This window comes from Ceratotherium simum, chromosome 7 (genome assembly GCF_057802395.1).
Source record: "Ceratotherium simum simum isolate JZ-2026a chromosome 7, ASM5780239v1, whole genome shotgun sequence".
In the NCBI taxonomy this organism is placed as follows: Eukaryota; Metazoa; Chordata; class Mammalia; order Perissodactyla; family Rhinocerotidae; genus Ceratotherium; species Ceratotherium simum.
The window spans coordinates 11133351-11149060 of NC_141906.1; the positions used below are offsets into that span (position 1 = coordinate 11133351).

Here is a 15710-nt window from a genome sequence, read left to right on the forward strand (position 1 = left end):
CACTTCACCTCTAAATATTTCAGCATGTACCCCCCAAGAAAAAGGACATTTTCTTACATAACTCCAACACCATTAACATCGATAGAATAATACTACCTAATACACAACCTGCATTCAAATACCTCCAATTGTCTCCAGAATGACCTTTCTAGCATTTACGGTTTTGCTCATCCAGGATCTAGTCAAGGATCTCTCATCGGATTTGGTTGTCATAGCTCTTTGGTCTCCTTTTCTAGAACAGTCCTCCAACTACCTTTTTAAATTCTTTGTCTTCCATGACATTGTCAGTTTTGAAGATCTCAGGCCTGTTGTCTTAAAGAATGATCCATAGTCTGAATTTATCTGATTGCTTCCACATGCCAATAAACGATTCTGATCAAATTCTCCATTTTCCCTTTCTCTGTCCAGAACCAGCCAAGCCTGGCACACTCAGTGATAACACTTAGTGGACCTTGAGGCCTCAGAGCACTTGGAATTTTACCCATCCCTGAGTGGGCACCTGATAGTATTAAGCAACTAATATTTACTTAGTATTGAAAGAAGATTTTCAATATTTCTAAACTCTAGGACACAGCGGAGGAGCCAAATGGCATATGTACCAAGCAAAAGGAAATTTTAAAGCAATTTACTTCGATTCAGTATTAACAATGCCTCTTCAGATATTTTTTTTCAAAGTGCTTTCACACTTGCTATTTAAGAACCTTGACTTTGGGGTCAAATAGATATGGGTTCAAATTCTGGGTTTGCCACTTACCAGCTGTGCTACTTGGAAAAGTAGCTTAACCTCTCTCTGCCTTGGTTTCCTTGAAGGGTATTTTGGGTGTAAAATGCTTAAACCTGTGCCTTGTTCATAATGATTGCCTCTATGAAGCTCCACAATAACTCTTCAAAAAAGGTAGAGCAAGTATTATTCTCTCCCTTTTACAGATGAAGTAACTGAAGCTCGAAAGACAATGTGACTCGTTGAAGGTCATGCAGCAAAGTGTCAAAGAGACAGAACTAGAGGCAAAGTTGCTGACTCCCAGAGCTGGCATTTCCACTTCTCTTCAGGAAGTAGCATCTACCTCATGGGATGTCAGCGGGATTAAATGGAACGATACACATCTGGTGCTGTGCATTATGCTGGTACAGAGGTTAGGCTCGATCAGTATCAGCAGCCATTGTTATAATTATTTTTATTGTGTCACACTGCCATGAGTAACTGATTTTGTTTAAAGGGAAAGAACCCTGGGAGGTAGGTTCATTATTATCCTGACCACACCCCCATTTCTACCCTATCTTCTCTCCTATCAGGCAGGGGGAAGGTTGGAACAACCCAAAATTCACTGAAGGTATTAAGGTTTCAATTGGAAGGAGAGACGCTGTGGGGCCATTGTTTGCAAAACACAAGAGAGGGTCTGTTTTCCCTGGGAAAGGGAACACTAAGTCATGAGTCATTCTGTAGGTTCTGTGTGGGCGACTTGGGGTTCCTGCGAAAACTTCTGTGTCACTCACTATTGTCTTGTGTGGACTGAAGCACAAAAGCCTGACCCAGTTTTGTTCCCCAAATCACATGACCCATTCTGCCAAGACATTCCAGGAGCGCTGTCCATCTCCTTGAACAATGTGACCAAGAGACAGAGCCGCCATTGAAATTGGCCCTGTGGCTAATAGTAAAACACCAGTGGGCAGCTGGCCATGCCTTGGGGCACCTTAATGACCAAAACTGATCACAAGGTCCAGCTCCCACCACTGCCAAGCCAGCCGTGAGGGAAGAGGGCTTTCCTTCTGCCCTCAGAACAATAAGGAGCCATTCAGAAGCACAATCAATGGGGCTGTTCCATTCTTGGTCCTGGGCAGGGCCACCAGATTAGCAGCTCCACTCAGCCACCTCTATGTGCCGGCTCAGACTGGGTATACAAAGGAGGCTTCCCACAAGTTTGGTTTGCAGCAGATCCCTCAGCTTGGTTAGTGCATGTCTGGGGCCAAAACGTGGAGGTTTCATTTCACAAGTCTGGATGTGACTCATTTAGAGGCTACCATTCTTAATTTACTCTTGCTCCCCATTCATCTAACCAAACCCCGCCATGCTCTCTGCTTTCCTGGTACAAGCCATCTGCCCTTCCACGTAATCAATCGTGCACGTACTTGGGAGGCAGAGAGGCAGAGCGGAAAGAACGTGAGCTTGGAATGAGGCAGATCTGGTTTCCAAACTTGGCTCTGACCTCGGTTAATAAAGATAGGCAATACCACATATTCCTTTCTTATTACATGCCAGGCTCTGTGCTCAGCAACCTACCTGTATCATCTCACTGAATATTCACAGCCATGCTATACGCATCACCATTTCTGCTTTATCAACGAAGACAACAAAATTTAGAGCTGTTAAGTAACTTGCCCAAAGCTGCATTCGCACCCAAGTCTGTCTCTCAACGAGCCATGTAAAACTGCCTCCAAAAGACCACCTTACATTTTACCCAGTTTCTTGTGTCTCAAATTAAATATGCTATACACACACACACACACACACACACACACACAAAGTGCACCGCAGACTATCTGGCACGTAGCAGATGCTCCATAAATATTCCCTTCCCTGCTGCTGAAGCTGATTCTAAGAAATAAGATCTCTGACCTTAAGCCAAAATCTCACTGGGTGGTTTGGTTTTTTCAGACTGGCTTCAGGAGCTTCACTAAGACCTAATTAAAATACCTCTCTCAAGGCTACATCTCTTATAAGTATATAAAATGGGACACCAAGATTGGGTGCTTCAATCTTGGTCACAGAGGAAAGAGTGTGAGAAATGGGAAGCAAATCTAGCTATTCTGAAAGCGGGAAATTGGGCTGTAATTCCTGCAACCTGGCCTCTGATGTGTGTGTGCTTACACGTGCTTATTACTTTAAGCTGTTCCATGCATATATATTTGTATATGTGGGTGTATATATGTGTATATACACATATCCAGAAGTAGATGTATTTATATACATATACACACACGTAATGATACCCTAAATAAGCCACCAGTCCCACCCTTAGAGTGTCTTCAGAAAATTAGCCCAAGGAATAAACAATAATATGTGAACTATAAACATTCTTGCATGTTGGCAGATAACCATGCTACACATTCCCCTCCAAGAACTGAGGAAGAGAAGAAAGGGAATAACACAATAGCAGAAAAATGCACTAATCAAATCCATAATCAACTTTGATGATGGAGCAAGGATTCTAATGAAAACACCATGGGGCAAAGTTGCAACAGGTTGTCAGTTTGGAGCTGTGCTCTCTTCCCAGGAGCCTCGCCTGCACTTTCTTTTTAAACATCTAAAACACCCACAGAGGATTTCAATCACTTCTAATTACTTTTTTACAGAAATAAGTTGCAAGTTGAACACCAGGATCCTAAAACCAGGAAATATCAAAGTATTAGATATATACTGTTTTTTTCCTGCAACTGCTTCTTAAAAATAGGCTAACCTCTCTTCAAATAGCTCATGAGCATTCCTTATGTGAAGGTCGGCCGGACAGGGTTTCTGAACTAACACAGAGCACGTCTCTAAAACAATTCTTTGCACATGGTCATAATTTATACACCATGTTAACAGAGCAGATGCTATAAATGTTCGCTCTTGGGGGAAGGCCCAGGCATCCCAGCACCAGGAAGGGAACCGGGGGGATGTTCTGCTGCAGAGCACAGTTCCCCCCACTGAGGGTTGAGGCGCAGCTGTAGGTTTGTGGGAGAGCTTCAAGGTGAGGGACCTGGGGAGTAGACGGTGGGGCTGCACCTAAGAGCTATTTGCTGACTACATTAGGTCTTTTCATACTTCATGGAGGTGGAGAGCAGGCTTGGGGGAGACGGGGCTGTCATTGGCTACATAATAACAGAAGCCCTGAGAATCGACTCCTTTCCCCTGTGACTACCACATTGAATATTCTGAACCCCAAGCTAATAATAATCATCACTGTCATTTCCCAAGGGTCTGTTATAAACCAGGTCTTTTATGGACACTATCTCCCCAACTTCTCATAACTACCTGGCATGCTCAGAATTACTATCCACCAGGAACCCAGCATGCAAATCCAATCCTTCACCTGTGAGATGCCTTTGTTCTTTTCTCATCCTCCCTGTTAGAAGGAAGATGCTAGATACGGAACAATTACCTGTTGCATGAAGGTGCAGCTTCCTAGCTCTGCACCACTGCATAGCCCTGCTCCTCATCCTTCCCTGTCATACTCATCTCACCTCCTACCCTCCCCACCCAGCCATTCCTGCCTGTCTCTGAAGCCCAGCCACTTCCTGCCTCCTCCATGAGGCCCTCCAGACTTCTCCAGCCATCGTGGCCCTTCCCTTCCTTTGAGCCCCAAGCATACCTCTCAGCTCTCTGTGTTGTGCCCTGTTGCTGCTGGTACATCAGTTACGCCTCCCAGCTAGACTGTAAAATCCCCAAGGCCCAGGCATGTCTTATTCACCCTGTACATCAGCCAGAGCATGATAGAGGGGTGCAGCTACGAAGAGTGGGAGGACCATCACCCTTGAACTAGTTCAACCTCAGCTAGACTCCCTGCTCTGCCACAGTGGAGTAGGACGACCTAGAGCAAGTTACCCCACCTTGCTGAGTCTCACTCTTCTAGCCCACTGGTTGGAGCACTGGTCTTCTAAATCAGGGCCTGCAAGTGATCAGGAAGCCTGTGGTTATCTCCGTATGACATTGTGGTTAAGGGTACAGAGTCCAGAGCCAGACTGTCTAAGTTCTAATTCTACTTCTGCCAGTCACAAGGGTACTAACCCAGTCTTTGCCTCAGTTTCCTCAAGTGTAAAATGAAAATAATAACACTTATCTCATTGGATTGTTGTAAGAAACAAATGAGGTATTTTATGTAATGTTTTTAGAACAATTCCTCGCACATAGGAAGTGCTATGCAATGATTTGCCATTACATTATTGTTACAGAAAATATCATATCTGCTTTGGGTGTTACTGTGAGGATGAGATTATATGTAAATAGCTGGCATGTCAGGCCCTCATGCCCTGCCCTCATCTTCCCAGCGTGCCTGGTACGGCACTAGGCACATGATAGATGCTCTGTAAATCCTCGAGAACCGATGGATACCCTCTCAAGGGCTTGAGAATAAGTTATGTCTTTTCTCACTTACATGCTATTAGATCTAGGCTCAACACACCCTATCTCTTGGGTTAGCAATATAAATAGCTAATTTTACTGTGTTCCTTATTTGCCAAACACTGGGCTAAAACACTTTACATGTTATTTTTCTTAATCCTCACAATTGGTGAGATTGTTCATGCCCATTTTTACAGATGGGAACACTGAGGCCCAGAGTGGTTAATCAAATAGGTCACCCAGCTAGTTCATGGCAGAGACAGGACACCATGGATATCCATCTGACTTTAAAACCTGTGTTATTGGCCACTGCACAAACCAGCCTTCTGCCAAAAGCCCCCTGAATAAAAGGGGAGTCAGAGGTCCCAGGATATCATCTGCCATTTAAAGCATCATTTCCTGAGTATCTTCTGTTGATAAATACCAGGTTTTTGGATTGGGGACTACCAGATGTCAAGCCAGACAGTCCTCAAGCCATAACGGAGAGACTTTCTTGGATGAATGGGCACCATGTCAGGAAGAGTGGAGAAAGTTCTGTCCAAAGAAGGGAAAACCCCCACTGCCAAGGTCACTTTGATGCCAGGGTGGGGCAGTGAGAACAAAGATCTGCCACCTGCCACAGAGAAGAGCCCCCAGGAAGCCCAGACACAGATAGGAAAGGGCAGGCTGGTACGGAGCAGGACAGCCCACGGGCAAGGGGCCAATTTCCTGAGCAGTCCATCCAAACCATCCTCATGGTCCACGCACAAGGTCCACAGAGGGCAGGGCAGGTGGAATGGGGGCATTCTTGGGACTGTGGGCCAAAGGCGAGGGAAGGAAGCAAAGCCTTGAGGGAATGGGACCATGCCAGCCCCTCCCGGAGCAGCTGGAGAGCATTTATTCTGGGAGGAGGGCAATGAGTCACCTTTCCAGCGCCTGCCCCCTGTAAGTCCTCCAACAATGTTTGTTAAATGAAGGGTCAAGTGAGCAAAGGCAGAACAGCTGCCCAGGGAGGAAGAATCCCAGCGTCCACCTTCCCTCTCATTCCTCAGGTCCTGCTCATCAGGCCCGAGGGTGTGTGTCACATCCCGAGTCACTGCTCTGGCCTCCCACCTACCGCCCACCACTCCTCAGAAGTCCCACCTCTAAGGATGAAGGGGAGACTCTCGCAGGAGTGTACCCTGAGCTCATTCCCATTTCAGAGCCCACTGGACAAATCCTTTCGCTAACAGCAGAAAGGGAGCAGAGCACAAAACCCTAGCAGAGACAGGCCCCAGGAGCACTGGGGAAATCTTGCCTTCCTCCCACACGCCATCACTCAAACCTGTCAGCTTCCAAAAATGTTTAGCAAGTGTAGCAGCAAGGGGCATGCTTATCAGCCTGGCGTAGGAGCTTAATCTGCTCTGAGGGCCTTCTCCAGCCCAGAGTTCCAAAAGTCTGCTTACAATTAGCTTCCAGCTCCAGTTCCCCCATCAGAACGGCTAGGAATGTGTTGAGTTCTAGCCTCTGATCAGAGAAAGCTCCAGGAGAAGGTGGAGACAGTGTCAGTGGAGAAGTAATTGCCAAAAAGGTCAGCTGGTCTGTTGCCACTTCCCTGACACCAGCCCCAAACTACCTCCCCCTCAGCTTCCCGCCTCTTCTGACCAGGACAGTCACATCCGTCAGGTCCGCCTGTCCCCAAAAGTCCCTGCTGACTGCCTGCCAAGAAAATGCAGCATGCCCCTGCTCCCTCCTCCCAGAAGAGGGAAAAAAAGGCAGCAGGGAGGGCAGGAGGCCAAGAGGACCTGATTGGCCTTTGCTGGTTTCCTTAAAAGAGATTGCCCTGCCAGGGTCTGTCACCCAGCCAATTGCGTGATGCGGGCTCTGTCTGGAAAGGTAGAAGTCACCACTTCTTTTCAATCCATCACCCACCCCCAGTCACTCGGGCTACTAGCACCAGGATCTACTACCCAGGAAGGAGGGGCTTAGCTTCGGGCGCCATTCTGAGGAGCCACCCCCACCCCACCGCGACAGCCAGCCAAGACGCTAGGAGTCTCCAGCCGCCTGCCTCAGCCTTTGCGCCGGGCGCCCCTACTGCAGTCCCAGCGCCGTGCCCGGGATCCCGTCGGCCCTAGGGATGGGGCAGGGGCGGGCATCTTCCAGCCGAGGGGAGCAGGTTCGCTGCCACCCTCAGCCCCCTTTTCCTGGATCTTGCAGCCAGGCCAGGGGGCATTGAGCCCAACGAGGCCTCGGACCATTCCTTGGCAGGGACAGAATCTCTGCAGAGCCGACAGACAGCCAGCTGCTGCATTAGACACTGCCTTCTTGGGGCCAAACCCTCAACACGCAGGACCTGACCTTTCCAGGGCTGCACACGGTTTTGGGTGCCCCCCAGCAGGAAGCCTCAGGGGTGCGGGCACCCGGGTCTCGCAGAGCTCCTTAAGGCAAACCTCGAGCACCCGGGCCACACCCACTGGCCAGCCCACTCTCCTCGCGCATCCCCCAATCTGCCGGCCTAAGCGGAACGGTTCCCTTCTCCGCCCACAGGGTATCCCCTTCCCCCCAAAAAAGTATTCACCCATACCCCCAGAACAGTGCCCCGGCAGCCAGCACCTCTCACCTGAGTATCGAACCCGTTTTCCACCGAGCCGCTCTTCCGCAGCGGGAGCCCCTCCCCCGCCGGCTCCTGCAGCCCCTGCGATTTCAGGGGGATCTGGCTAGGGTAGGCGGTCTTGCTCACCTCCACCTTGCTTCCCAACTTGAGGTAGCAGGGCTGGGGGCCGGCCCGGGCTGGGGGCACGTGCAGGATGGGCGCGGCGCTGTGCACGGGTTTGGGCAGTCCCGACTTCATTTTGGAGGCGACCAGGATGGCCGGCATCTTCTCCCGGGGCTTCGGCTTTCCCAGCACGTCCCTGGCAGCGGCAGCGGAGGCGACCGCTAAAGGCAGCGCGGGCAGCAGAGCAGGCGCCGGGCCTCGGCCCGCGAGGCGCCCACCACCAGCGGAGGAAAAGAAAATCCCCGAGTCGGGGAGCTAGGAGCAATCCGGCGAGCGCGCCTTCGGGGTGCCGGGATGCGGCGGAAGACCGGTGGCCGCGCTCAGCTGGTCCCACCTGGACGGATGCTGCAGCAGGGTCTCGCGCCGCTCCTGGGCAGCCTCTTCAAGGGCTCCGGGAGCTCAGGGGCTGATGCCTCTTGCGATTCTCCTCCTGGGAACCTGAGGCTTGGAAGCCCATATTAACTTGTCACTGCGTCTCCGAAGTGAGGAGGCCCCTTTGGAAGAGGAGCGGCGGGGACGCACGCCTCCCGCCCCGGGAGGCTGCGGGTGTGAGCCGGCGAGGGTAGGCGCGAGCAGAGCGGGGAGCGAAGGAGCGAGCGGCGGAGGAAGGAGAGGGAGGGCGCACGGAGCGCAAGACGCCTCCACCGAGACGCAGCTGCCGCCCTGATCACGAGCACCGCAGTGTCACTCGCGACGCAGAGGCGCGGCCAGAGCCCCCGAGAGGTCTCTCTAGGCGTGACAGTCAGTCACCACTGCCCAGAAGCCCCGCGGACAGACAGCACCTTAGCGCCTGCGGCTCTACACATGCTCCGTGCGCTATAGCGCAGCAGGGCTGTGGGCGCGGGGCGCGAGCACCGGGACGCGCCGCCGGCGGGCTGGGCAGGGCTGCGCTCGCGAGCGGCCGCCGCGCTTCCCGGGAAGGCTGCGCCGGCTGCGGGGCTCCGCGCAGGGGAGGACAGGCGGCGGCCGGTGCGGCTGCGGCGCGCGCTGACAGCCCGGGCAGCCCCGGCGCGCCCATTGGTCCGCGGCGCGCCAATCAGCGGCCGCGGCTCTCCCTGCAAAGGGGGCGTGGCCTCCACTCCGGCCCGCGGCCGAAACTCCGGGGCCGCGCTCGGCCGCGAGCACAAAGCGGGCCGGCGGCCGCTCTGCGGCGCTGCTCCGGCCGCGCGCTCCCGGCGGGCCGGCGCCCCGCGTCCCCGAAACCTGCTTTTGAAAAATGCCCTTTCGAACGCGAACGCCCGCCTTGGGGCCTCGCGGGCCCGGCTCGGGGGAAGTTTGTTTCCTATTTCAAATTGTTCGGTCACCTTAACGGTTCGAGTCTTCCGGAGCCGCGCCCGCAGCCCCCCATCTGGCCTGGGCAGGGCCGTTCCTCGTCTCCCGCGCCAAGGCCACGCCAGCCCTTTCTCCTCTTTCCTGCCTGCCCTTCCAGGGGGCCGGGGGGCCTCCCAATAACTTCCTCTCCAGCTTTCACAGGCTGCACATTCACTTAACTATCTGAAGTATTTATAGGCAAATACAATACCCAGGGAAGCCTCCCGCCCGGAGAAGGCTCCTCCTTGCAACCTACCACAGACTGTCATTAGGGTGGCCGCAGGAAGCCAGGAGAGGCTCCCGGACCCCGGCCGGCTCAGGCTAAACCTCGCCGCCTTTCATGTGGGAGCCCCTCCCTGTCCGCGCCTCGGACGCACTGGCCCCACGGCTTCCTCGACTTGAATTCGCCAAGGATTTCTCTCCTAGTCTCAGTTGCTTTTTGGGTTCCTTGCTGACTCAAAGGATTTGAGACTTGGAAGAGATGATCCGGGCAGGCCAGGGTCCTCGGATTCATGGACGAGGAGCCCCCATCCAGACCTGCCTGGATTGAAATTAGGTGCATTCTTTAACCTTGCGTGCATCCTTACAAAGCCACTTGGAGCTTATAAGAAGGAGGTTTGACTGCATATTTATAAGGCGCTGTTGTTGGGATTAAATGAGATAGTTCATGACAGTCGTTTAGCACGAGTACCTGGCGATGTAGTAGTCCAATAGAAGTTGAGTATTATTATCACTATTATTAAATTACTGCTACTTTTTTCTCTAGTCATCTCCGTTTATAAGCTGTTTGCCTCTCTTCGCTGTCTCTGAGACACAGGTGTTCACTGTATGTCCACCCTATAGCCTGATTTACAATGCTGATAGCGTTGATTTATCATCCAGACTATAGGAAACTTCAAAATTTTAAACCAACCTCTTAAAGCAGCATTAAGAAATAAGAAGGTGCCTTCTTACCGTGGTCTGCTCCCTGTCCCACCATATCTTCCACCCTTTCTCTATCACGACTTTCTACTCTAGCTAGGCTGAAATACACAGTCTTGTGTATAATTTCAGGTATCCTCCCTCCCTCTGAAATTAAATCACACGTGGTCTATGCACTTACTTAGCACCCAGCCCTTTGCCATCTGATGCCATCTTGTTATTTATCATTTCATGTTTATTTTCTTCTTAGAGAGTAAGCCTCCTTAAGTTAGGAACTGCGCTTTAACTTTTCATTAGATTCTCTCAGCTTCAAGTTTAATGTTGTGGACAGAATAGCTACCCAAATTGTTACTGAACAAATGAGGGAATGATGCTAGCAGCAGTTCTCAAGGAGGAGAGCATTTTGGATTCAGGAACAGAAGGTCATAAGAAATGTTATACTATGTCAAACCTTAGGACTCTTCTACCCAGAATTCTGGTTCTGAGAGATGTACCAAGAGTTATGGAAAGATATTGCAGTCTTCAACTTAAAAGGTTATGGAGACATTCCAAGGTAATTCCATGGCCCTAATGCAGTGGTTCTCAAAGTATGGTCCCCAGAGCAGCAGCAGCAGCAGCACCTGGAAACTGTTGGAAAACCCCCCTACCTTAGACCTACTGAATCAAAAGCCCTGGGCAGGCCGAAATCTAGGTTTTACAACTATTTAACCCAGTGATTCTGATGCATACTAAAGTTTGAGAACTTCCACCCTAATGAATAAATCATGCATTCAGTGCTCTTCCAGAGCTTCTGAAACCTTAACATACATCAGAATTACTGGAGATCTTGCTAAAATACAGATTCTGGTTTCAGTAGGTCTGAAATGGGGCTGAGATTCTGCTTTTGGAATAAGCTCCCACATGATGTCCATGCTGGTGGTCTGGAGGTCACACTTTGAGAAGTAAGTCTAAACCACTGGTAGCAAACAGGTGTCATGGCAAGGGTGAGCTGTAGTTAAGTGACCTTCTGTCGTTCTGTGCTGAAAAGAATTCTGAGGGTACATCTATCAAGTTTAGTTGGAAACAGCAGCCTGATCGATTAATAATATCTGTCATGGGTACAGAAATAGAAATAGTGATATATATGCTATGTATTTCCCATTTTTGATCTGCTGTTTAAATCATATTTGCTGCCAAAGTCATTTTTTGGGTTCTGAGACCCTCAGATGTGTACTAATATAAAAACAGTGCATTTTTTTTTTGTATTAAAAATACCTCTTCCTAATGCTCTAGGATTTGGTAAACATAAGAGCATTCATCTTAACCTTGTGTGACTTATAAAACTCAAGTCTGATAATTTCTCATCTTTCTTGATGGAAGACAAGTGAATCTTTTAGTCTATTTTCAAATTTCTTTCCCTGTCTCCTCATGCCTTTAATAATTTTATTTGCTCTTTTCTGGAACATTTTTCATCTCCCTTTATATCTTTCCTATAAACCTTCATTTTCCTTATTTAAAGCAAAATAATTTATCATCATAACCAGACAAGGGGGAGAAAAAGCTATTTTTTCCCCTGGGGCAAAAGAAATAATTGCAAGGTTCCTCCTTAAATAAGATCATCTCAAATTATAAAAATGTCCTATAAAGTTACTTGTTCCACATGGATGCTATGTTAACATAAAAAAAGTCATTTTAAATCAATATGTTTGGCAAGCATTGGTGGCTAAAGAAGTCACTGGTTCAGAGAATGGCAGACTGCTTTGGAAAGAACACACTATCCAGGTTTTTAAAAATTTGGTTTTTTTAAATTATATGCACTATGGACAGCCCACCGTTTTAAAACCCAACTTTGACAACCCTTCTCTCTTTTTCTTCTGTCTGATTCTAAACTTCCAAAATCACCCACATGTCAGTGATGGGCCAATTTGAAACTTATTACCAAAGCTCTCAGGACCACTGAATCATCCTGCGAGTTCAGACCGTTCTCTGGTTGTAAGAGCCATCCTCAGATCAGGATGCACCAGCTGCTTCTTGCTCTGATCCTCAACGTCAGCCACTGGTGATTAGTAGAGTGTGAATTGGGCTTCAGAGCTGACCTGCGAGTGACCAGCCCCATCAACCCATCTTTCATGTGAGTTAAAGACCACTGGCTGCGCCTGACCTCCCAAGAAGACAGTCCCATGAAGAGCCTGAAACATCGAAACCCCCGCCTATCACAAAAAATGCAGGGATCTGGGGAAAGAGTCAAAAGCCTCTTGGAAACCCTTGATTATAAACGATGAAGGGACATGTTGCAAGTCTCTGGAATAATATAAAAAGCAAAACATTTATGAGTTTATATGGAAGTAAAAAAAAATCACACTAGCTTATTTTCAAAAACACCCTTTTCCTTAATTTCCTATGATATGGGCTGGCAACTGATGACACATATCTCAGAGATGGCACAAATGCCCACGTATTAGTAGTGGCTGAATTGAGAGCCCACCCATCTCAGACTGCGGAGAAGCCAAGGTAAGACCCTTAGGACAGCTCTTCAGAAAGTCTGCTCACCCTGCCCCCCACTCACTTCTAATCCACTTCTTCCAGTGGGTCTGTGTGCAGATCAGTATGCACAATGGTGATCCCTGGGAGACTGTGGACTTCCCATTCGATGTGGAACAGGACTATCAGGAATAAGAATGTCTCCTGACAAAGAGATAGGACCAGGGAGAATGTAAATGAAAGACGAATATCGAGATTGTATGTTTGGGCAAAGAGGTGAAGTAGGATGGGAGGAAAATAAAAACTTCCGGATTCTCCAGTCCATGCTGTTGGCTACAGCCAAGTCAGTACTCGGGGCTTCCTGAAGCTCTTCCGGTACTTTGGAGTGAGCACAATCTAGCACGATACCTGCAGGAAATAAAGGTGAATGGGAAGGAGCTGGATACGTCCAGATTCGAGGCTGGATCCTATCTACAAGCTTTGTTGTTTGCTTGTTATGTTTAATTCTTTACCCATTTTTTCACTATTACAGAAGAAAAAAATTTCATCAATTCAGAGGTCTAGTTAACTGAGTTTCAAACTGATATTTTTAAAAATTATAGTCGTCGTTTTTTATTATCCATTCTTCTTCCCACACATTAGACCAGACAACCAGTGTTGACCCATAACGATGATGATACTGATAATAATTATAATTTATGAAGTTATTCTTATTATGTGTTAGGGACTACGGTAACCATTGTACATACCTTATCTTTAAGTCTCACAACAATCCCATGAGGTGGATGGGTGGGAATTGTCATTTTCTTTTACAGAAGAGAAAACTGAGGCCCAGAGAGGGTTCAGTATCTTACCTAAGGCCCCACAGCTAATGCAGTGGAAAAGCAGGATTTTAACTCAGGCACTAGAAGTCCAGAGCCTGGACTCTGAGCGCTAGACTATACTATCAAAGGAATAACTATCATAACAATAACAGTGGAATTGATAATAACAACATCCTGTCGAGATCTGCCTTACATACACCACTGTGGTGACTCCCCAGAGCACTCCTGTGTGGTGGCACAATTGCTCCATTTTACAGGTGAGGAAGCAGGTGGAAAGGTGTGGTAACCACCCAGCGTGTGAATGATAGTGGTCTTAACAGCGAGGTGAGGAATGAGCACCAGGCAGTTATGGGGCCTGTTTGCATGATGCTCAGGCTCTGAGACAGGCCTGCCTGCTGGTATCCATTGGGACGCAAAGACCCCTGGACCACTGGTCCTTAAATGAGAAGCCTAGGAATCACTGGCGGTGCTCGTTAAAGGAACTGAGCCCTAAGCCCTCGCTCCCCCAACAGACCTAGATTCTGAATCTGTGAGTCTGCATTTTAAACAAGTACCGGAGTGACGGAATCAGCTGCTCCTCACACGTTGCTTCCCAGCCTTGGCTGTCCATTAGAGTCACCTGCTGAATTAATAAACTAAGGCTGCCAGGCCCCACCCTGAGCCAATTAAATCAGACTCTCTAGGGGTGGGGCCCAGGCATTTGTATGTTGGTAAGGCTCTGTGGGCAAGCACACTGAAAAGAACTGCTTTAAGAAATGCTACAAAAGCTTTGTTCTCTTAACACTTTAGAGTGGGGGGTTATTGAGGCAGTAACCTGGATAATTTTAATCAATGTGAACAGCCAATCTGGAAGAACCCAGGCCTTCTATTACTTTCTGAGCAGGATTTTCTTTTTGAGAGACACATTCAGCCAGTCTAGCTGCCCGTGCAGCCCAAGCGCAGCTGGGTAATTGCCCCAATGCTGCCTCTGTCCGAGTTGGAGCGAGCGCTGTGGACGGCATCAGCAGCCCGACCCCTGCTCGGCGCGGGCCTCCAGGCGCTGAGCTCGATGTTCCCGCCGCTCCCTCCCCTGCATTTCCTCTTTTGGTTACCGCTATCATCCCGGGAGCCTTCATGCCTACCCTCTGACTCTGCCCCAGGCACGGAGCCTGGTGAGCATCCGCTGGGAGAGGCGCTCCCGGCCAACGTCTGACCCGGGGGAGGGCCGGTGGTGCCCAGGATTCCACCGCTCTCAGAGGAGCCGCGCTCTCTGCTTGGAGCAGAGTTAACTCTCGAAGGTCTGTGCTCACAAAAGGGTGTGAAAAATCTCAACACTGGGTAACCAAAAAAATCATTTAGACCCTTGGTATGCATTTTGTGATTCTTTTTTCTTTATTTAAAATGTATTCTTAGTGGAGATATTTTTCTTGTTATTTACATATATGTTTGGCTACTACTAAAATTTGCTATATTTTTATGTGTGTTTACATATGCATTAATAAATATGCTCACAAAGAGAAGGAAAAAGAAGGAAGGAATCACCTCCACCTGTTAACAGCGGTTATTTCTGAGAAGCAAGATAGAGGACTGGTAATTTCTTCTTATTTTATATCATTGCTTTAAAGAGTTGGAATTATGGGTGGTTTTAACTTATTTTTCCATGGAATTTTCTGTAATTTTCAAATATCTTTACTTGTTTTAACCTTTTATTTATTCAGGGAACACTTATTAAGCCCTATAATGAGCCAAATCATGTGCCAGTGTTGGTGATATGGAAATTGGCTTATATCCATCTCTGCCCTCTGCCTTTTCAGGCAGGAGAGATGAGCCCCTCACCCAAACAAACAAAAACTTTGTTAGCTATCAAAGATTAAAATCCAGTTTTAGTTAAAGGGAGGTTATCTGTATATATAACAAAGTCACTGACAAGCAGGGTTCTCTCCTAAGACAACCAGGAACCATTACTCCCAAGAGCCGGCCTATTTTCCCCTCCTTCCAGGGAATCAGCTCCTAACAGAATCGTTCTCTACAAGAGTGCCAAGACCACCCCTGAGCAGAGGGACTAGGAAGTCAGTTCTTTTCTGACTGATCTCCCGAGCTGCCTCTGCCACCAATGACACTGGCCTGAAGACAGAGTCCTCCTCCTGCAGAAGGAGAGAAGACAGAGAAGAAAGTGGGCTCTGATATGAACCCTGCCGGGCATGTGTACAAGGGAACTCTGGTTCACACTACTCTTTGGCTGAGCTCAAATCTGGTCTAAAAACTGTCAACAAAGCAGACACCCATGAGGATCCTTTGTGCCCTGAGATCATTCGAAGTCATTAAGCATAAGCAGCTGTGTTGATTTCCGCTTGCTCTCCAACCCAAGGCAAATAAAACCTCA

At 48.7% G+C, this 15710-nt stretch overlaps 1 protein-coding gene across 2 annotated transcripts in view; it reads right to left on the reverse strand.

The window, feature by feature from the left end:
* NAV2 (neuron navigator 2) overlaps window positions 1-15710 on the reverse strand; it is a 697375-nt gene that overhangs the window by 368461 nt on the left and 313204 nt on the right. Inside the window, exon 1 of one of the 2 annotated variants that reach the window (XM_087433094.1) lies at window positions 7677-7949. The exons of the other annotated variant lie outside the window; for it this stretch is intronic. Coding sequence (XP_087289220.1) covers window positions 7677-7934 — 258 coding nt within the window. The 5' untranslated portion in view covers window positions 7935-7949. Of the gene's footprint in view, window positions 1-7676; window positions 7950-15710 lie in introns of those variants that run through there. 2 annotated transcript variants of the gene reach the window in all.